Source organism: Dendrobates tinctorius, unplaced genomic scaffold (genome assembly GCF_039654945.1).
Source record: "Dendrobates tinctorius isolate UK_male_01 unplaced genomic scaffold, ASM3965494v1 ptg000126l, whole genome shotgun sequence".
In the NCBI taxonomy this organism is placed as follows: domain Eukaryota; kingdom Metazoa; phylum Chordata; class Amphibia; order Anura; family Dendrobatidae; genus Dendrobates; species Dendrobates tinctorius.
Genome location: NW_027361794.1, coordinates 16,802,313 through 16,823,977, shown reverse-complemented (window position 1 = coordinate 16,823,977; position 21,665 = coordinate 16,802,313). Strand labels below are relative to the sequence as shown.

Below are 21,665 nucleotides of genomic sequence, written 5' to 3'. Positions count from 1 at the left end.
GCAATCCACATTAAAACTTCATGGCCGGGAGGCTGGAGGGAGAAGTGAGCAAAATCTGACGACGGCCGTTTCGTGCCTACTAGCACTTCAACGGGTCAGTGAGTAGAAGGATGTGACGTGCGGAATTATACCATGCCACCTGACTGCTCCTCCTTCTACAGCTGCTGCCATAATGACATGAAATACATAGACATTTAAAAACAATTAAAACCGAGTCACAAGCGTGAAAACATACAGAAATTCACATAAAAGTGTAGGGAAAAATCTTTTACACTATAATCTAGTTCATCAGATTCCATATATATACATTTATCTGCAAAACTGTTTTACTGTAAGTATTTATCAGTGTCTTGCACGCTGAATGGACAATCAAATGGGATATTAAATGAAACATTAATAACATGTAACCTAATTATACAAAAATTATGCGATCTAAATATAGCGATAATAATTAAAGAACAGACATGTGATGACTGAAATATACTCAATGATATATCATATATGTTGTTCTTACTTATGGATACAGGCCCTAATATTAATTATTATATTTAATCTTCCCGGTAAATAATCTTCACATGATTATAATATTAGGACCCGTTGAAGCGCAAGTGCATGAAACAGCTGTTGTCCACTCTCTGTACGTTCCTCCCGTGCCACTGCCTTTTAATTAATAAAGAATTTTCACGACAGAACGGTGAGTGCCATCACTTTTTTTTCTCTTTTGTACAAAATCAGATTACATGTTTGCTTTTCTGGATTGAGCACCCGTTCTGACGGTGTTTCGGCGGTCAGTCCAGGTGTGTGATTTTCGACTTGAATAGCAGTCATGGAACTGCTTTGGGGTTAAGGATCAGTGCCGAATCTTCTGTCTCTCTAATGTAAAATATTACTAAGGATACCGCGCAAACGATAAGTGACTATTATCAGGGGAAAAAGTGCTACAGAAAAATGGACATGTCCACCCTAACATTAAATCCTGTGGGGCCCATTGCATTAGTCTGCATAATCCACCGAGCCTCACGTCTAAGCAGAAGTTTATGTATGTCTCCCCCCTGTGGGGGCAACGCCACTTTCTCCAAACCCGCAAATACCAGAACATTCGGGTCCCCTGCATGTGCCTCTCTGACATGATGAATCAATCATGGTACACCCTTGTTTGACATGATAGATTTATAATGTTCCCTAAAACGGACATATAGTGGCCATATGGTCTTCCCTATATACCGTATTTTTCGCTTTATAAGACGCTCCGGATTATAAGACGCACCCCAAATTTTGAGGAGAAAAATAGGAAAAAACGTCTTTTTAATAAAATGGTGGTGCTTCTTATAATCCAGGTGTCTTATTGCTTACCGCTCTGTCCCCTGGTACTGTCGCCCACTCTGTCCCCGGGGTGCTGTCGCCCACTCTGTCCTCGGGGTGCTGTCGTCTACTCTGTCCCCGGGATGCTGTCGTCCACTCTGTCCCCGGGATGCTGTCATCCACTCTGTCCCCGGGGTGCTGTCGCCCACTCTGTCCCCGGGGTGCTGTCGCCCACTCTGTCCCCGGGGTGCTGTCGCCCACTCTGTACCTGGTGCTGCCGCCACCGCGCTGGGTCCCCCAGGTGCTGCCGCCACCCTGCGTCCCTCTGGTGCTGCCGCCACCGCGCTGTGTCCCCCGGTGCCTGCCGCCACCGCCGGGCTCTGTCCCGTGCTACGTGGGGAGCTCTGCCGTTCCATCCATGCCTGTGCGGTGGATTGCTTACTGGAAAATGGCCGCCGCGCAAGCGCAGATGGAGATCTCGGCACTGTAATCTCGGGAGATGAGATTTCAGCGCTGAAATCTCATCTCCCGAGATTTCAATGCCGAGATCTCCATCTGCGCTTGCGCGGCGGCCATTTTCCAGGAAGCAATCCACCACACAGGCATGGATGGAACGGCAGAGCCCCCGACACAGCACTGGACAGAGCCCGGCAGCGGCAGGCACCGGGGGACACAGCGCGGCGGCGGCAGCACCCGAGGGACCCAGCGCGGTGGCACAATAAAAGGTACATTTGCATTGTAAGATGCACCCCTATTTTCCCCCCAAATTTTGGGGAAAAAAAGTACGTCTTACAAAGCGAAAAATACGGTAGAAGTATTTGCATGGGCAGAGCACTACATAAACGACATAATTCGTTTTACATGAGATTAACTCTGTTACAGAATGGCTTACGGCTCCCATGCAAATAATTTTTTCCATTAAATGGAATTTGCAATAAGGGCAATGGCCACACTTATGATTTCCTTTCGGAATGCCGGTGTGTAACCAATTCACACTATCCTTCCCAATGCGATTTTTTTTTACGAAGATGTCCCTTAATCTGGTGCTTTTTCTACATGAGATAAGAGGTCTCCTTGCTACAATCTCAGATAGTTCTTTGTCCCTTTCTAGGATATGCCAATTCCTCCTTAATGAGGCGCGGATCTGTCGATCCATAGGGCCATATTGGAAACAAAATGTGAATTTCTTTTCTTTTTTAGTGTTAACCCCTTTATTTCTTGCCACGAATCCATTATCTCTGGCTGCTTCTCTATTCTCTCCAACACTGATGTCAATAATTTATCTGGATACTGTCATGATCCCAGTGCAGGTTTTTGAGCTGCACGTCAGGGGTTAATGTCTGGAGCTCAGTGCAGATTTTGACCTGCACACCTGGGGTTAATGATTGTGGCCTCTTTTTGGTTCTGGGAGATCCTCTTAAGCCCCTGGGAAGCTCCAATCCCTGTCAGTTATACTTTTGCCTTTGGCCGAGTATGCTGACCCCTGTGTGCCTGTGCCTGTTCGTTGTTATAGCTTGTTTATATGGTTCTGACCCGGTTCTGTTCCCCGTTGTGAGTTTGCCTGTTGATTCTGTACTGTGCTATCCTCTCTGTGTATGACTCATTGCCTGTGACCTGACTACTCTCTGCTCGCCCCTCTTGTACCTTGCAGCTATCTCTGTGTATGACTCATTGGCTACGTCTTGACTATTCTCTCTGTCTATGCCCCCTGGTAACTTCGTCTCGCAGTTACCCTGCTAGGAGTTCTCTTGCAGCTCCTAGCTCTCTGGAGTTTAGGCCACGCCCCCAGCAGTCACGTGCTTCAGGTCCTGCTGTTCTGAAGAACGCATTTACTCGGCTGCTGCCTGCTCCACAGGTATCTTTGAGCACAGTTCGCTTTACTCAGGACACGTGCACTGGCTCAGTGAGCAAGTTCAGTGCGGTGTTCCTGACCGATACCCCCTTTGTTTAAGCCTGCTATACAGTTCTCCAGATTGTGTCATATATCCTTTGTTAGTGTTGTTAACCCTACGTGTTCTGAGGAATTGACCATAGGACAAGGATTTTTTTGGTGTATGGTGGGTGGAAGCTAGTGAAGTGCAACATAGAATTTCTCGCTGTGGGTTTCCTGAATAGTGACGTGCAAATAGTCTCATCAACAATCTCTACCAAAACATCAAGAAATTCTAATTTAGTACCACCAAAAACAGATGTGAACTGCATGTACATTGTGTTAGTGTGGTAAAGGTATGCCACAAATGCTTCAAAAGTGTCTCTAGGGCCATCCCATACTATAAAGATGTCATCCACATACCTAATCTTGTGACATATCAAATTAAAGCCTGTACAGTTCTAAACAAATCAGTGCTTCTCCTATCTCTTTTTCTTATTTCTAACCCGAGCTATGATAACAAATGTAGCATCATAATGCCCAAAATTCAGACTTTTTCACAACTTTTGAAAGATATAAAAAACTAACTAATAAAGATAAAAATGTAAAACTTTTTTTTGTAATTCACTAAAGTTGCACTTCAAAAAAAAAAAGAAAAAAGAAATCTGAAGACATTTTGGGATCACTTGGCATCGATTTACCCTGCTCAGTCTTGTTTTATCCACCAGTATTATATGTTTTATATTTGTATTATGAGAACGGTGGAGATGGCAGGATTAGAGCTGATCATAGATGTGACTTCTCCATCTGTCTGTGACTTTTACATTATTTGTTTCAGGGTGAAGATCTGACCCATATTAATACTACAGAGACATATGTGAGGGGTGATGAGCGGTGTAAAGAGGAGATTCCTACATATGACTACCCAGGTGAGTGGTAACCACTAAATACAGATAAGTCACAAATTACTGCACAATCTCTCCTGAAATGGGGAGCAATATTATTTTCTCTAATCTTCTGGTCAGGACTCATAGTAGCTCCAATGGTCCACCATAAATGAGTGCAACTCCAGTTTACTGTTTGATTTCTCCCCTCATACATACTTTGTTGTTGGGATGTATCATATTATTTTATTCTATGTCTTTTTTTACCTGTTCATTCTGTATGATAGTTTGATTGTGGTGGGATTGACATATGTGAGGGGTGATGAGGTGTGTAAAGAGGAGATTCCTACATATGACTACCCAGGTGAGTAGTAACCACTAAATGCAGAGAAGTCACAGATTCTTCTCAGTCACCGGCTGTGGCTGCTTTATCGGTGGTGTAGTCCGGCCGTATCACAATCGTGTGATCACCATTTTTCCTCTAGACCACAACATTCTCCTCCATCCAAAACTGTTCTAATGACTTTGGGCATTGAAAGCCCTGTTCTATAGAAATTACAACCTGGAGTATCCACCTACCCCCTGGGATTAGAAGATGCTGACCAAATTAAAAATCAAAGAAGCTTTATTGGCAGGACTAAATACACATTAGTTTTCCAAAGCAAGTGCACAAAAGGGAATAGGGATAGGGACTGTAGGAATGTTGGGTAGGGGCTGTAGGAAAGGTGGATGGGGCAGATCCAGGATAGGGCTATAGAAGTCCATGGCATAGGGAAGGTGGATGGGGGGGATCGGGGCAGATCCAGGGTGCGGGCCATAGAAGTCCATGGCATATCATACTTTTCTTTCTCGCAGTCTATGACATTCGCTCACGTATTGCACTGCTATCTCCACTGCTCTCTCTTCTTCCCCCAGCAGGATATATGTTTTCTCTTCCTCCTTCATGGTGATGAAATCCGGGAAGAGATGTGAGAGTCTCCTGAAGTGAGTGTCCCTCACTGCTGAGTATTTGGAGCAGTGTAGCAGGAAGTGGGTCTCATCCTCCAGGGCCTCCTGGTCACAGTGTTGGCAGTCTTTCCTCCCTGGGCTTGTAGTTCTGCCTGTGTCAGCCGGATTCGATGGCCAGACTGTGGGCACTGAGTCTATACCGGCTCAGGATCTTGCGGTCTCTGGGGTCCGGGAGTTTCTCCAAGTATGGGGCCAGTCTGTAGTCTCTCTGTAGACTCCGGTACATGGTCAGTTTCTGTGAGCTGATGATGTCGTTATTCCAGTCATTTACTTACCTCTCCTGGCCTTCGTCTACCATCTTCCTGATTCCGGCTTTTATAAGGTTGTTGTGATTGGTGTTCTGGTCAGGTTGGGTTTGGGTGGGCTGTTCCGAGAGTCCTGGTTTTTCTGTTTCACCTACATGTGTCAGGGCTTTATGGTGATGGGAGCTTGGATTGCTCCTAGGTAGGTGAGCCTGGAATGACAGTGCCCTCTGTAGAACTGTTAGATGTAGAGAGAATCTGCCCAGTTCGGCCCGGCAAGCACTGTTGGAGGTGCTCCGATGGACTTGGAGAAGGTGCTTGCAGAATTCTAGGTGGAATATTTCTGTTGGGCTGGAATCCCACCTTGACCAGTCTGGGTAGGTGTGAGGACCCCAGACTTCGCTGCCATACAGGAGGATTGGGGCGATGATAGAGTCGAAGATTTTTAACCAGACCCTCACTGGTGGCTTCAGATGGTAGAGTTTCCTACGGATGGCATAGAAGGTTTTTCCATGCCTTGTCTTTCAGGGTCTCTATGGCTTGTTTGAAGCTCCCTGACCGGTGAATCTCTAGGCCCAGGTAGGTATATTTGTCCGTTCCTGTAAGGGCGCAGTTGTTGAGGACAAATGAAGGGTGCTGGTCTGATTTTCTTTTTCTCTTCTGGAACACCATGATGTTGGTTTTCTTTAGGTTGACCGGTAGTGCCCAGGTGGAGCTGAAATTCTCTAAGATTTTCAGGTTGTCTTGGAGGTCTTTCTCAGTTGGTGACAGAAGCAGCAGGTCATCTGCATAAAGCAGGAATTTCACCTGCGCGTCATGGAGGGTGAGACCTGGTGCTGTGGAAGATTCCAGAGCGGTAGCCAGCTCGTTGATGTAAATGTTGAAGAGCGTTGGGCTTAGGCTGCAGCCTTGTCTGACCCCCCGGCTCTGCTGGAAATAGGCCGTTCTTCTGCCGTTCACACTCACGCTGCAGAGGTTCTCAGTGTAGGAGCTTTTGATAACGTCGTAGGTCTTTCCTCCTATTCCGCTCTCCAACAGTTTCAGGAATAAGCCTGGGTGCCACACAGAATCAAAGGCCTTCTTAAAGTCCACGAAACAGGCGTATATCTTCCCGTTCTTTGTCCCGCTACCTGCTCAGATCTGTAAACTACAAAGTGAAATGACAGCGTACGTAGAATGTGCTGACAAGTTAGAAAATCAGTTGACGAAAAACATTATGATTGGCCTATAAGAGAAAGCGGAGGGTAATGATGCTGTTGGCTTCCTAGATCCTGATAGCTTATTGGATGAATCTACCTTCTCTCCCTTCAGTTCTGCTGAATGTGCTCATATGGTCCCCACAAGACCAGGTCCAGTCTTTCTGGCCAAACTTCGCTTTTATCAGGTGATTCAAAACACGGCAATGCCAAATATGTGCATTTTTTTATTGTTGTTTTATTTTGAATGGGGCAAATGGGGGTTGATTTGAACTTTTGTATCTTTTAATTTTTTTTATATTTTTAAAAACTTTAATTTTTACTTTTTGCATGTTTCAATAGTCTCCATGGTAGACTAGAATCTGCAGTTGTCTGATCACCTCTGCTACACACAGGCGATGATCAGATTGCCTGTGTGTAGTAGACATGCTCACTTGCTATGAGCGCCGACCACATAGCATAGCAATCCGGCATTGACAACCATAGAGGTCTGCTGGAGACCCCTGGTTGTCGTGCCCAGGGCCACCATCAGGGCATTACTGCCCTTACTGGCATATGGGGCCTGGTGAGAACAGAGGGGCCTGGAGGGGACCCCTCCGTTTTTGCTTCTGCTCACCTGATACTAACCCAGTTTCTGTTAGGGAACATGCAATTTCAAATTCTTAGTGGATAACCACACAGAGTCTCCTACCTTAAGCATGGGTGCAGGTCTCCGGAACCTATCGGCTGATTTTTTTTGTATCTCTCCTGTGCAGTAAATAGCGTTTCCTTCAGAGTTTCCAGATTTTGTTTCATCACCGCCAACCTCTCTACTGCAGGCATCGGGGCATCGATCGGGGACCTGGGAAAAATACTAGGATTATAACCCAGGTTGACAAAGAAGGGTGTTACCTTAGTAGATGCTCTCTGTGATTTATTGTAAGAGAACTCTGCTAGAGGAAGCAACTCCAACCAGTCATCCTGCGAGTGGCTGATATAGCACTGAAGATACTGCTCCAGAGTCTGATTAGTCCGCTCCGTATGCCCATTAGTCTGAGGATGATCCGCTGAAGACAGACAGACATTGATACCAAGCACAGAACAAAATCCCTTCCAGAATCTGGAGGTAAACTGCGCTCCCCGAACAAAGATGATTTCATCTCGAACTCCACGCAGTCGGAACACATTCTGAATGACCAGATCTACCGTCTCCTTAGCTGAGGGAAGACCAGTACAAGGAATAAAGTAAGCAGCTTTAGTAAGGTGATCTACTACAACCAGGATAGAATTCTTTCCCCCAGAGGTGGGCAATTTCACTATTAAGTCCATAGAAATAGACCCCAAGGGAGAAAAGGAATGGGTAGTGGTTGCAACAATCCAGTAGGTGATACACGAGGAGTCTTACAGCATGCACATACCTCACAAGAGCTCTTCACATCCCTCAGACAGGTAGGCCACCAAAAGAATTGGCTCAGGAACTCCTGTGTCTTCTGTAAACCCCGATAACCACCCAACTTTGAGTCATGGACAAACTTGAGGACCTGCAGCCTTACATCCTGCCAAACCTATAAACGTTGATCCCGGACCCTCATACTGTTCTTGAGAATCAAGTTCACATCATCAGTCGGGTTAGCAAGAAATGGGTCAGCGTCATAGGCCTCCTTAATAGTCTTCTAGAATTCTTTATTCTGGATGACTGACAAAGTTGGCATCCAACAAAATGGTCTTGGACGGGGCCCCAGGTACGGAATCCATGTCATGGATTTGGGACAAGGCATTCACTTTCCCATTACGTGAATCTGGGCGGTACAAAATGACAAAATTAAATTGATTCAAAAATAAACTCCAACAAGCCTGATGTGGGGAAAGACATCTAGCAGATGTAAGAAATTCCAGATTGCTATGATCCATGAGCACAATGACTTATTGTGCTGTCCCCTGTGATGGTGTTTTCATTCCTTAAATGCAGAGATAATGGCTAGAAGCTCTTTGTCAAGCACATTATAATTCTTCTCCGCAGCAGAAAGTCTATGAGAGAAAAAGGCACACAGATGTAACAGACCTTTCTCTCCTGTTCTTTGTGAGAGGATAGCCCCAAGAGCATAATCCAAAGCATCCACTTCCTTGATAAAAGGATGTGCTGGGTTAGAATGAATCAATACAGGTGCAGAAGTGAAACGGGAATTAAGACAATCAAAAACCTCTTTAGCTTGTGTTGACCACAAGAAAGTCTTTTCGTTTTTAGTTAGTTGCATAATAATAGGTTGAACTAGCTCAGAGAAATTAAGAATAAATCGTCTATAAAAGTTAGCGAACCCGATAAAATGTTGTACCTCCTTGTCATTCTTAGGTTCGGGTCAATCAAGAATAGCCTGGATCTTACTTGCCTCCATGTTAAGTCCCTGTGGTGAGTTGACATGACCCAGAAATTGGATCTCTGTGTAATGGAACTCACATTTCTCAGGCTTGATGTAGAGATGATTCTCTTTCAGGCATCTTAAAACAGTCTTAACATGCTCTTGATTTTCCTGCAATGAATTGGAAAAAATCAAAGTATTGTCCAGATAGATTACGACAAAATGATCTAACAGATCTCTAAAAATGTCATTAGCCAAGTGTTGGAAGGTTTCCGGAGCGTTGCAGAGACCAAAAGGCATCACAAGGTACTCAAAGTGCCCATAACGACATCTAAATTCATCCCCAGAGCGGATTCAAGTCAGGTTATAAGCTCCTCAAACTTCTAACTTAAAGATGATCTTAGCATGTTGTACTCTTTCAAGCAGTTCAGGAATTAGCGTCAAAGGATAACAGTTCCGCATGGTTACCTTGTTGAGCTCCCAATAATCAATACAGGATCTAAGAGTTCCATCCTTCTTTTTTACAAAAAAGATGGGTGCTCCTGCCAGTGATGAGGAGGGACGAATGACTCCCTTGACCAGATTCTCATCAATATATTTCTTTAGGGTCTGGTGTAGCGAGAAGAATGCAGTTTCAGCAGTAGTGCGATGATTAGGATCATCAAACAACATAGACATTGCAGCTAGAAAATCATCTAAGTTATTCAAACGGGTGTCACGAGTCTCGATAAGCGGATTTGCCCAAGCGAGTGCTCATGATGTAAGTACTATGATTGTACATAGGACCTTGGATCGATCTGTACGAAAGTGGGCAGCATGCACATCAAAATACAAAAATATATTGATTAATAAACCCATGAAATTTGTAGGGGTCTCCATTAAATCTAAACGGCGATAACTTGGGTGTACTAGTTGGCAGTGACTGCCCGGAGGTATAGGCGCCTGTGCTCTTATTTGATTACTTAACGCCTAAAGATCCTGTCTGATACATGCCTCCCAGTTAGCAACCTTGTTTTGCAGAGCCTCTATGTTCTCTTGTAAGGAGAACAACTGATCCAACTTTGCCTCATTTGTCATTATCCCAGCAGATTCCTTATTGGGAATTATTGAATCTGATGGTGTGGGATAAAATGAATCTATGACCAAAGTTGAGACAAACTGTATTAACAAAGCAAAGAGTACAACATAAACTAACAGAGAAATTCCTGAAATTACAGCAAAGTTCAAACAGCAGAAAACGGAAATGTCCAGCAACTGTGCTAGTGGAGCGCGACCACCAATACAAGCAAGTCCAGAAATTATATGTGGCGACCTGCACTTATACATGGTAGTATAGAAATATGCAAACAGTGAAGCCGACATCATTCATGGAAGTCCAGAAATATGAAGATGGTGAACAACAAGGAGATGGTTTTCCAGTTTACTTCTTTTATGGCTGAAAAAGTCCCACTCAAGTCCAGCACCGCAGCATGCCCAGATACAGTCCAGGAATTAATGCTCAGATAATAATAATGACAAAAAAAGTCTTACGGACAACAGCAGTTCCAGAGATGTGTAGCTCCTCTATTTAGAAGTCTGGACAAGAGGTATGCACAGCCAGGATCAAGAAGCAGCACATAGGACTGAAGGCAGCTGGAAGTGATGAGGCAGAGCACAGAGTAAACGAGCAGCAGTAGGAACTCCAGAAGCAAGTCAGGAGGAAATTCAGAAGCCACCAGCATCAAAATACTCAGGCAAGGAGTCTTTCCTGACCCAGACTTAAATAACACGACAGATAGGAAGTTTAAGGACAGGGCGAAGTACCAGAGTCCATCTTGGATGAGGGCAAAATGGGTTCCATGGAATATCCGGAACCCTTACAAGAAGCTCTAATAAGACAAATCCCCATAAAGTGACTCTATTTTGGACAGTATAACTCTCAGTGAATTGGTCTACAGAAGTAGTGACTAATTTGCGTCAACAGGCACTTCCCAGTAATAAACATGCAGTGGATGTTGGTGGGTAAAAATTGCAAATATGACATTTTATTACCCAGCACATAGTGCCCAGTGTTAGGCGTCGGGTTCCTGTCGCTGCACAGCGGGAATCCCGAGCCCTGCTTCCGGCAGTCTCCCATTCCTCTCCAGCCGCAGAGGAGGTTGCTCAGCAGACTCGTCAGTCTCGGCGCTTTGCCCAGACTAGCTCCATGGGTTTGGTTGCTGCTGTTACCTCTGGCCCAGCTATAGCAACGCATGCTGGTCAGCAGCGAGTCTCTCCAGGGACGAAGTCCTCCTGTCGATCCACTGAGCATGCCCGTGGAGTGATCTCCCATTGGAGATCGAAGGTCATTTGCTCAGGTCCTGCTCCTGTTCGGAGCCTATAAAAGGTTGGCATGGCTGCTCGGCCATGCGCTAGGATAGACTGTATTTTCAGACTATAAGGAGTGAGTGATGAATGCACGTATAAATGTCTCTGGTGACTGACTCATTATGAAACCCCTACCCTTGGTACACATGTGTTCTGCAGCCTAGCCTGCTAGTGCCCAGGCTTAGGCATAGGTAGGTCAGAGTCTGAGTCAGGCATTAGGCATCATCAGTGACTCGGCACGCCTCAGTGCAAGTGCTCCACACTCCATAGCTAGCGTCTTTAGCGGCGTTCGTGCCAGTGACGCTGTGCGCTCAGTGGGCCTAGAGGGACTCTAACCCCGTGTCCTTTGGGGTAGAGTTCTGTGGCCGCTTTCTGTGCGCTCATTGGCCGGGCTCTGTGAGCTAAACAGACCCCGGCATTTATGTTCAGCGGTAGTGCGGCTCTGTGAGTTAACAGAGTTCGCTACTGTTCACACTGGTTGACGTAACCCACGTGTGACCTTTCCACACCGCTTTATTCTTCCGCCATTACCTAGCAGCAGTGTACCACCTCTGCACGGTGGACCCCGGGCTGCGAACGCACCTACTATTATTTTATAATTTGGTGCGTTCCGCCAGTTCTAACATTATCCTAGCATCAGGGTCAGGCTAGTAATGGCGGACGAACAGCAACTGCTGCAGTACATCCGGCAGCTGCAGGGCAGGATGGCGGCTCTCGAGCGTCCTGCCTCAGCCGCGGCTGTTACTGCGGTCGCTGTTCAGGCAGCCACAGAGGCTGCCATCCCTGCCCTGACTTTGTCCCGCCTCCCACTGCCCGAGAAGTTCTCGGGTGAGAGTGTCTCTTGTAGCGGTTTCGTGAGCCAGTGCTCGATACAGCTGGAGCTGCTGCCAGCACGATTCCCCTCCGAGAGGGCCAAAGTGGGATTTATTATTTCCCTCTTGTCGGGCAGGGCTTTGGAGTGGGCCACACCGCTGTGGGAGCGTGGTGATCATGTCGTGCAGAGTGCCTCATGGTTCTTGGACACTCTGAAGCATGTCTTCCTGGGATCGCGAGTCACCCATGACACCACGCTCCGGCTGCGGGCATTTTCACAGGGCTCGTCCATGGTCAGCCACTTTGCTATCCAGTTCTGGACGCTGGCCTCGGAATTAGAGTGGCCAGATAAGGTCCTCATTCCGGCATTCTGGAGAGGTTTGGCTGGCCATGTGAAGGTCGCTCTGGCCACCAGGGAGATTCCTGCTACACTGGAGGAGCTTATCACCACCCGTACAGACCTTCGCTTTGCTGAGCGAAGGTTGGAGCGGTCCCAGTGTAGAGGTTTAGGTTGGCACCCAGTTATGCTAAACCTCTGGAATCTCCCGATTGGGCGTCCGAGCGTCAGGGGGCTTCCCACGAGGGATCCAAGCCCCGACCCGCTCAAGCCCCTGTGATCTGTCATGGTTGCCGGCAGTCCGGTCACTTTGCCAACCAGTGCCCACAGTGGCTGGGAAGACGCTCGCCCCTAGTGGCCGTAGGAGGCGGCTCACTAGAATGCGCAGCGTTTTCCTCCAAAATGTCCTTTAAGGGAACACTTGAGTTTGGTTCTTCCACTCTGGCGGTGGAGGTTTGCATGGATTCTGGAGCGGAGGGCAATTTTATGTCATCTGCCTTCGCTCAACGGCACGTGATACCACTGCTTATGATGTCCAAGCCAGTCACCGTCAGAGTAGTGAATGGTGCGACTCTGCCCTCACAGATTACTCACCAAACCGCTCCACTGTTACTCTCGGTGTCTCCACCTCATCAGGAGATGATATCCCTCGTCATGCCCGAGGGTATCGACCAGGTCCTTCTAGGGGTCCCCTGGTTGCGGTATCACTCTCCCCATATAGAGTGGTCCTCGGGGAGAATTCTTGGTTGAAGTAAGTCATGTGAGGGTAGATGTCTGAGGGAATGCGTCCAGGTTGCCTCCACCGAGGTCCCCGCAGATCTTACCTCGCTTCCCAAACACTATCGACAGTATGCGGACGTGTTCTCCAAAAAGGCGGCGGAGACACTTCCACCGCATCGCCCCTATGACTGTCCTATTGACCTCTTGCCTGGTGCTGAGCCTCCACGGGGTCGAGTCTATCCCCTATCTCTCCCAGAGACAGAGGCCATGTCTCAATACATCAGGGAGAATCTTGCAAGAGGATTCATTTGGAAGTCAGTGTCACCAGCGGGGGCGGGATTCTTCTTCCAGAAGAAGAGTGGGGAACTACGTCCTTGCATCGATTTACAGGGGTCTTAACGCCATAACCGTTAAGAATAAGTATCCTTTGCCCCTGATATCGGAGCTGTTTGATAGGCTACGGGGAGCGAGAGTGTTTACAAAACTTGATCTGCGGGCGGCTTACAACCTGATTCGCATCCGTGATGGGGACGAATGGAAGACGGCATTTAACACCAGAGATGGGCACTATGAATATCTGGTGATGCCCTTCGGGCTCTGTAATGCCCCAGCCGTCTTCCAAGACTTTGTGAACGATATCTTCTGGGATATGCTTACCACCTCGGTAGTAGTCTATCTACAGTAGATGATATTCTCATCTACTCTCCAGATATTGACTCCCACCGGAGAGATGTTTGCAAAGTTTTCGACCTCCTGCAGGCAAACTCCCTCTATGCCAAGTTGGAGAAGTGTGTGTTTGAGCAGGAGTCCTTGCCTTTCTTGGGCTATATCATCTCTGCCTAGGGTTTGGCCATGGATCCTGCCAAGCTACAGGTGGTGATGGATTGGCAGGAACCCCATTCTCTCAAAGCGGTGCAGCGCTTTATGGGGTTCATAAATTACTATCGCCAATTCATTCCCCACTTCTCAACTTTGGTAGCGCCCTTGGTAGCCCTCACCAAGAAGGGTGCAAACCCCAAGTTGTGGTCAGAACCTGTCTCCAAGGCCTTCTCCTCTATTAAATCCCATTTCGCTAGCGCTCCCATTCTACATCGCCCGATGTGGCTAAACCCTTCATTCTGGAGGTGGTTGCCTCTTCCATCGGAGCTGGAGCGGTCCTGTTCCAGAAGAACTCGCAAGGTCGGACGCGCCCATGCTTCTTCTTCTCCAAGACCTTCACACCGGCGCGGAGGAATTATTCCATCGGGGACAGGGAGTTGCTAGCAATGAAGTTGGCCTTTTCAGAGTGGAGACACTTCCTGGAGGGGGCTCGCCACCCTTTCCAGGTGATCACCGACCACAAGAATTTGGTCTATTTACAAACAGCCCAGCGGCTGAATTCTCGCCAGGCCAGATGGTCCTTGTTCTTCTCCCGATTCCACTTCACCCTGCATTTTCTCCGGGGAGAAGAACGTCCAGGCCGATGCTCTCTCCCGCTCTGTGGTGTCATCGGAGGAGGAGCCTCTGCTGATAGTCCCATCTGAGAGCCTGAGGACCGTGGTTCCGGTCGCCCTCGAGTCTGTACCTCCGGGCAAGACTTTTGTCCCTGCCCATCTGCGACTGGAGGGCATCTCTTGGGCTCATTCGTCCAGGGTGGCTGAGCATTTTAGGACCAAACGGACCTCTGAGCCTCTGGTGAGGACGTACTGGTGGCCGCATATGGCCCGTGCCGTCAGGGACTATATTCAGGTGTGTGTCTCTTGCGCCCAGAATCGGTCCTCTCGGCAGCGGCCCGCTGGGCTACTCTATCCCCTGCCGGTAGCGGACAGGCCCTGGGAGATGGTCGGTATGGACTTTGTGGTGGGACTGCCCAAGTCCTGTGGCAGCACCGTCATTTGGGTTGTCACCGACCATTTCTCCAAGATGGTGCATCTGGTACCACTCTCGTGGCTACCTTCTGCACGGGGCCTGGCAGCGTTATTTTTTTAAGCATGTTTTCCGCCTGCACGGCATGCCGGATAAGATTGTCAGTGACCGGGGTCCTCAGTTTGCATCTCGGTTCTGGAGAGGGCTCTGTTCCCTGGTCAGCATTGAGCTAAATCTCTCCTCGGCCTATCATCCCGAGACGGTTGGTAGAGAGAGCCAACCAGACCCTGGTCACATATCTACGACATTTTGTCTCGGCCAGGCAAGATGACTGGGCATCCTTGCTGCCGTGGGCGGAGTTCGCTTTGAACAATGCTGTGGCCGACTCCATCGGTCAGACCCCATTCCTCCTAAATTATGGCCAGCATCCACGCGTCCCTGTGCCCATGCCCGTGTCATCCACCGACTCTAGGGTGGCAGACAGGGCGGTGGAGGCACGTGACATTTGGGATTGCACTCAGGATGCTATCAAGGCCTCCAAGGAGAGAATGAGGATCTCCGCTGACGCACACCGGCGCCCTGCTCTGACCTTCGCCCCTGGCGACTTAGTGTGGCTCTCCGCCCGAAACATCAGGCTGTGGGTCGAGTCCGCTAAGTTCGCACTGTGCTACATTGGCCCCTTCAAGGTCCTCGAGCAGATCAACCCTGTGGTCTACCGTCTGGCCCTTCCACCACACTTGGCTATCTCTGACACGTTCCATGTGTCCCTCCTTAAGCCTGTTCACATGTCCCGGTTCTCCGAGCCATCTGCCGGGACATCAGACCTGTCTTCGGATGAGTTTGAGATCAATGCCATAGTGGGATGCAAGGTGATGCGGGGCAAAAAGTTTTATTTGGTGGATTGGAAGGGTCATGGTCCAGAGGCTCGGACCTGTGAGCCAGTGGAGAACATCCACGCTCCACTTCTCATTGCGTAATTTTAGCGGAGCGAGGCTTATAGTGGAGGGGGCCCTAGGAGGGGGGTAATGTTAGGCGTCGGGTTCCTGTCGCTACACAGTGGGAATCCCGAGCCTTGCTTCCGGCGGTCTCCCATTCCTCTCCAGCCGCAGAGGAGGTTGCTCAGCAGACTCGTCGGTCCCGACGCTCTGCCCAGACTAGCTCCGTGGGTTTGGTTGCTGCTGCCATCTCTGGTCCAACTATAGCAACGCATGCTGGTCAGCAGCGAGTCTCTCCAGGGACTAAGTCCTCCTGTCGGTCTACTGAGCATGCCCGTGGAGTGATCTCCCATTGGAGATCGAAGGTCACGTGCTCAGGTCCTGCTCCTGTTCGGATTGGCCCATCCGAGAAGCCAGGAAGGTCCCGGATGCTCGCGGCTATAAAAGGTTTGCATGGCCGCTCGGCCATGCGCTAGGATAGACTGTATTTTCAGACTATAGGGAGTGATGAATGCACGTATGAATGTCTCTGGTGACTGACTCATTATGAAACCCATACCCTTGGTACACATGTGTTGTGCAGCCTAGCCTGCTAGCGCCCAGGCTTAGGCGTAGGTAGGTCAGAGTCTGAGTCAGGCATTAGGCATCATCAGTGACTCGGCACGCCTCAGTGCAAGTGCTCCACACTCCATAGCCAGGGTCTTTAGCGGCGTTCGTGGCAGCGACGCCGCGTGCTCAGTGGGCCTAGAGGGACTCTAACCCCGTGTCCTTTGGGGTAGAGTTCTGTGGCCGCTTTCTGTGTGCTCATTGGCCGGGCTCTGTGAGCTAAACAGGCCCCGGCATTTATGTTCAGCAGTAGTGCGGCTCTGTGAGTTAACAGAGTTCGCTCCTGTTCACACTGGTTGACGTAACCCACGTGTGACCTTTCCACTTCCGCCATTACCTAGCAGCGGTGGACCCCGGGCTGCGAACGCACCTACTATTATTTTATAATTTGGTGCGTTCCGCCAGCCTTAACACCTAGATTGTGCTGCAAGAGACACACACAGCAAACTAAGTGGGTTCTTGTTATTACAGCAATACCAAATACATAGATGCTAAATGTGGTTTGGGCAAACTGCAAGGCTCAGAAGCAAGGGGGAAATTTGACTTTGGGAGAGCGGATATTGATAGATTGGTTTATGGAATCCATGATGCTTTTCAAGAGCTTTTGAGCCACTAACGTGTAAACCTCTGTTTTTCCATTGAAAGGTGGTGGACCTGAGTGGGAACTTGTTTTTTGTAAGCTGAGTGGAATTTTTTGGTATTATTTTTGTCTACATAACATTCTTGGGTGGCTTTTTATTCCATATTTGTGAGGCAGAAAGAACAACAGTTGAACACCACGCTCCTCTTGTTCATGCTATGAAGGTTTCTATTAGACTGTGAACTGTTATTGTCATGGTGAATAATTCAAATTTTTTACATAACTTGCCATTTTTACTGACAGTTTAAGCAGAAATATTGAAAAACATAAAATTCAAGGATATTTTTTCTAAAATAATAATTGGTTTTATTCTAGCAGATTTATTACCAGATGACTGTACCAGGAGATCAGAGGGACAGCTGACATCTTCAGTTTTTAAATCAGATGATCTAAAGATCCCACAGGATACAACTGAAGTGACTGCGATTTTTCCAGATATACCATCATCCCTTCACAGCAAAGATCTGTCATCTGATCCTTTGAAACACATCCTGTCTTCTGGTTCATTACTGACTACTAAGGAAAATCATAGTTGCAAAATAAGGATTAAAAAACAAACTACTACTAAGGCAAAGAAACCATTATCACATTCAGAATATGTAAATAGTTTTCCCCTTGAAAAGTCTTTCATTAAAGATCAAAAAATTCACACAGCAGAGAATAGATTTTCTTGTTCCAAGTGTGGGAAATGTTTTAACCAAAAATTAGATTTGGTTAAGCATCAGAGAATTCACACAATTGAAAAGCCATTTTCATGTTCCGAATGTGGAAAATATTTTAACCAGAAATCAGATTTGGTAAAGCATATTAGAATTCACACAGGGGAGAAGCCTTTTTCATGTTCAGAATGTGGGAAATGTTTTTACCAGAAAGCAGATTTGGTTAAGCACAAGATAACCCACACAGGGGAGAAGCCTTTTTCATGTTCAGGATGTGGGAAATGTTTTAACCGAAAATCAGCTTTGGTTAGTCACCAGAGAAGTCACACAGGGGAGAAGCCATTTTCATGTTCAGAATGTGGGAAATGCTTTAAAGAAAAATCAAATTTGAATATGCACAGGAAAAGTCACACAGGGGAGAAGCCTTTTTCCTGTTCAGAATGTGGGAAATGTTATTACCAGAAATCGGATTTGGTTAAGCACCAGAGAAATCACACAGGGGAGAAGCCTTTTTCATGTTCAGAATGTGGGAAATGTTTTAAACAAAAATCATATTTGAATATGCACAGGAGAAATCACACAGGGGAGAAGCCTTTTTCCTGTTCAGAATGTGGGAAATGTTTTTGCCAGAAATCAGATTTGGTTAAGCATCAGAGAAAGCACACAGGGGAGAAGCCTTTTTCCTGTTCAGAATGTGGGAAATGTTTTACAGATATATCATCTCTTATCACACATAAGAAAACTCACACAGGGGAGAAGCCTTTTTCATGTTCAGAATGTGGGAAATGTTTTAACCTGAAATTCGTTTTGGTTAAGCACCAGATAACTCACACAGGGGAGAAGCCTTTTTCATGTTCAGAATGTGGGAAATGTTTTAAACAGAAATCACATTTGGTTACCCACCAGAGAATTCACACAGGGGAGAAGCCTTTTTCATGTTCGGAATGTGGGAAATGTTTTAACCACAAATCAGATTGTGTTAGGCACCAGAGAACTCACACAGGGGAGAAGCCTTTTTCCTGTTCAGAATGTGGGAAATGTTTTTACCAGAAATCAGATTGTGTTAGGCACCAGAGAACTCACACAGGGGAGAAGCCTTTTTCCTGTTCAAAATGTGGGAAATGTTTTACAGATAAATCAAATCTTATCACACATCAGATAACTCACACAGGGGAGAAGCCTTTTACATGTTCTTAATGTGGGAAATGTCTTAAATGAAAATCAACTCTTTAAAAACATGTTGGAAATGAATTAACCAAAAATTGTATTTTCTTAAAGTGGTTGTGCACTATTATGGCAACCCCTTGTCATTTCTCATGTTTGGCTTTGTTAAAATAAAGAAAACTCATACTCACCTTCCATGCCGATGCTGTTCCAGTGGTGTCAGCATTCGTGGTCCCTGGACTCATATGAGGTTGTTCCATCACACGAGCCCTGCACACAATCAGGTTTGGCTCCACTGTCTCGCCTTCGGACATATTGAACATCAACAGGAAGCCAGGGCTGCAACTTCTTTAAGATTTCCTCTTATTGTTCAATTTGTCCGAAGGTGAGAACAGTGACACCAGCGCTATTTGGACGCAGGGTTCACATGACACAAACACAAGTGCTGAAACCGTGCTGGCATGGAAGGTTAATATAAGTGTTTTTATTTTAACAGGACCATACATGAGGAATGAGAAGGGGTAGTCCAGGTAGTAGACAAACCCTTTAGGCTATGTGCACACGTAGTTTGAAGTGCTGCGGATTTTGAAAAATCCGCAGGTAAATCCGAAGGTCAAAAGACCTGCGGTTTACCTTTGGATTAGCCCTGCGGTTTCACACCTCACAATGGAGAAGGTGTGAAACCGCAGCGGATTCCGCACAAAGAATTGACATGGTGCTGATTGTAATCTGCAGCAAATCCGCGTGGAAAAATCCGCAGCATGTGCACAGCGTTTTTGGTTTTACCATTGCAAACAATGGTACTGTACAACGCAGCAGAAACTACTGCGGACCCGCAGGGCCAGAAGCGCTGCGGATCCGCAGCAGAATCCGCAGCGTGTGCACATAACCTCAAACGTAAAAAATCTCATACGAGGTGTACGGAGCGGACCCGCGTGTGTACGAGGTGTACGGAGCGGAGCCGCGTGTGTACGAGGTGTGCGGAGCGGAGCCGTGTGTGTACGGAGCGAACCGCGTGTGTACAAGGTGTACGGAGCGGAGCCTTGTGTGTACGAGGTGTATGGAGCGGAACCGCGTGTGTACGAGGTGTACAGAGCGGAGCCGCGTGTGTATGAGGTGTGTGGAGCCACGTGTGTACGACGTGTATGGAGCGGAGCCGTGTGTGTACGAGGTGTATGGAGCAGAGCCGTGCATGTACGAGGTGTACGGAGCGGAGTCGTGTGTGTACGTTGCGGAGTCGTGTGTGTACGAGGTGGCCGGAGCAGAGCCGTGTGTGTATGAGATGTACAGAGCGGAGCTGTGTGTGTACGAGATGTACAGAGCGGAGCTGTGTGTGTAAGGAATGGAACCGTGTGTTTACGAGGTGTACGGAGCGGAGCGGAGCCGCGTGTGTACGAGGTGTACGGGGTGGAGCCGCGTGTGTACGAGGTGAAGGAGTAGAGCTGCGTGTGTACGAGGTGTACGGAGCGGAGCCATGTGTGTACGGAGCGGAACTATGTGTGTACAAGGTGTACGGAGCGGAACTGCGTGTGTACGATGTGTACGGAGCGGAGCCGTGTGTGTACGAGTTGTACGGAGTGGAGCCGCGTGTGTACGGGGTGTGCTGAGCGGAGCCATATTTGTACGAGGTGTACGGAGCAGAGCCATGTGTGTACGAGGTGTACAGAGCGGAGTCATGTGTGTATGAAGTGTACGGAGTGGAGCCGCGTGTGTACGAGGTGTACGGAGTGGAGCCGTGTGTGTGCGTTCTGTGGAAAAGAGCATTCAATACCCAAAGTCATTTTATAGAATGGTGTCACTTTTGGTTATTTTCTGTCATGTAGACCCCTCAAAGTCACTTCAATTTAACCCTTCTAACTTCCTAACAAAATAAATAATGTTTCCAAAATTTTGCTAATGTAAAGTAGACATGTGGGAAATGTTATTTATTAAGTATTTTGTGTTAAATAGTTCTCTGATTTAAGGACATAAAAATTAAAAGTTTGATAATTGCTACATACATAGTTCTCTGATTTAAGGACATAAAAATTAAAAGTTTGATAATTGCTACATACATAGTTCTCTGATTTAAGGACATAAAAATTAAAAGTTTGATAATTGCTACATACATAGTTCTCTGATTTAAGGACATAAAAATTAAAAGTTTGATAATTGCTACATGCATAGTTCTCTGATTTAAGGACATAAAAATTAAAAGTTTGATAATTGCTACATACATAGTTCTCTGATTTAAGGACATAAAAGTTAAAAGTTTGATAATTGCTACATATTACACATTTTCACCAAATTTCCGATTTTTTTCACAAATAAACGCAAGTTATCTCGAATAAATGTTACCACTATCATAAAGTACAATAAGTCACGAGAAATATGCCACCATATAGTATAAAAAATGTGAAAAATGAGGATGAATGAACTCAGGGAGATCAACATCTACTAGGCACTGCTCCTACTGGCCAGTTTCCTACTCCACACTGATGAGGGGCAATACCCCGAAACAGCTGTCTGTGGATGGATACCATGTTTTGGCATAGGTGGTTTCCTTCATTGGAGACTGCCCTTCCCGTGGTTGTTCCCTCCCGGGGAAAGACCTGTCTAGTCATTGCTTGCGTTGAGAAACATGTGATGGTGTCTCCGCGGCTTGTGTTTTGCATATATTGCCATATAGTATAAGTCTGGTTATCCTTGTGAAAATAAAAAAATGGAGCCTAATAATTCCCTCATGTGTTGGGTCTTTTTATCTTCCAAGCAGAGAAGATCAC

General features: G+C 47.0%; 1 protein-coding gene across 2 annotated transcripts in view; it reads left to right on the top strand.

The window, feature by feature from the left end:
* Positions 1 to 20,952, top strand: part of LOC141047297 (uncharacterized) — a 50,032-nt gene extending 29,080 nt beyond the window's left edge. The window contains exons 5-6 of one of the 2 annotated variants that reach the window (XM_073542351.1): positions 4,011 to 4,101; positions 17,411 to 20,952. In XM_073542351.1, coding sequence (XP_073398452.1) covers positions 4,011 to 4,101; positions 17,411 to 18,936 — 1,617 coding nt within the window. In that variant the 3' untranslated portion in view covers positions 18,937 to 20,952. Of the gene's footprint in view, positions 1 to 4,010; positions 4,102 to 17,398 lie in introns of both variants that reach the window. The other variant, XM_073542350.1, reaches the window with a different exon arrangement.
* Positions 20,953 to 21,665: the final 713 nt, after the last annotated feature.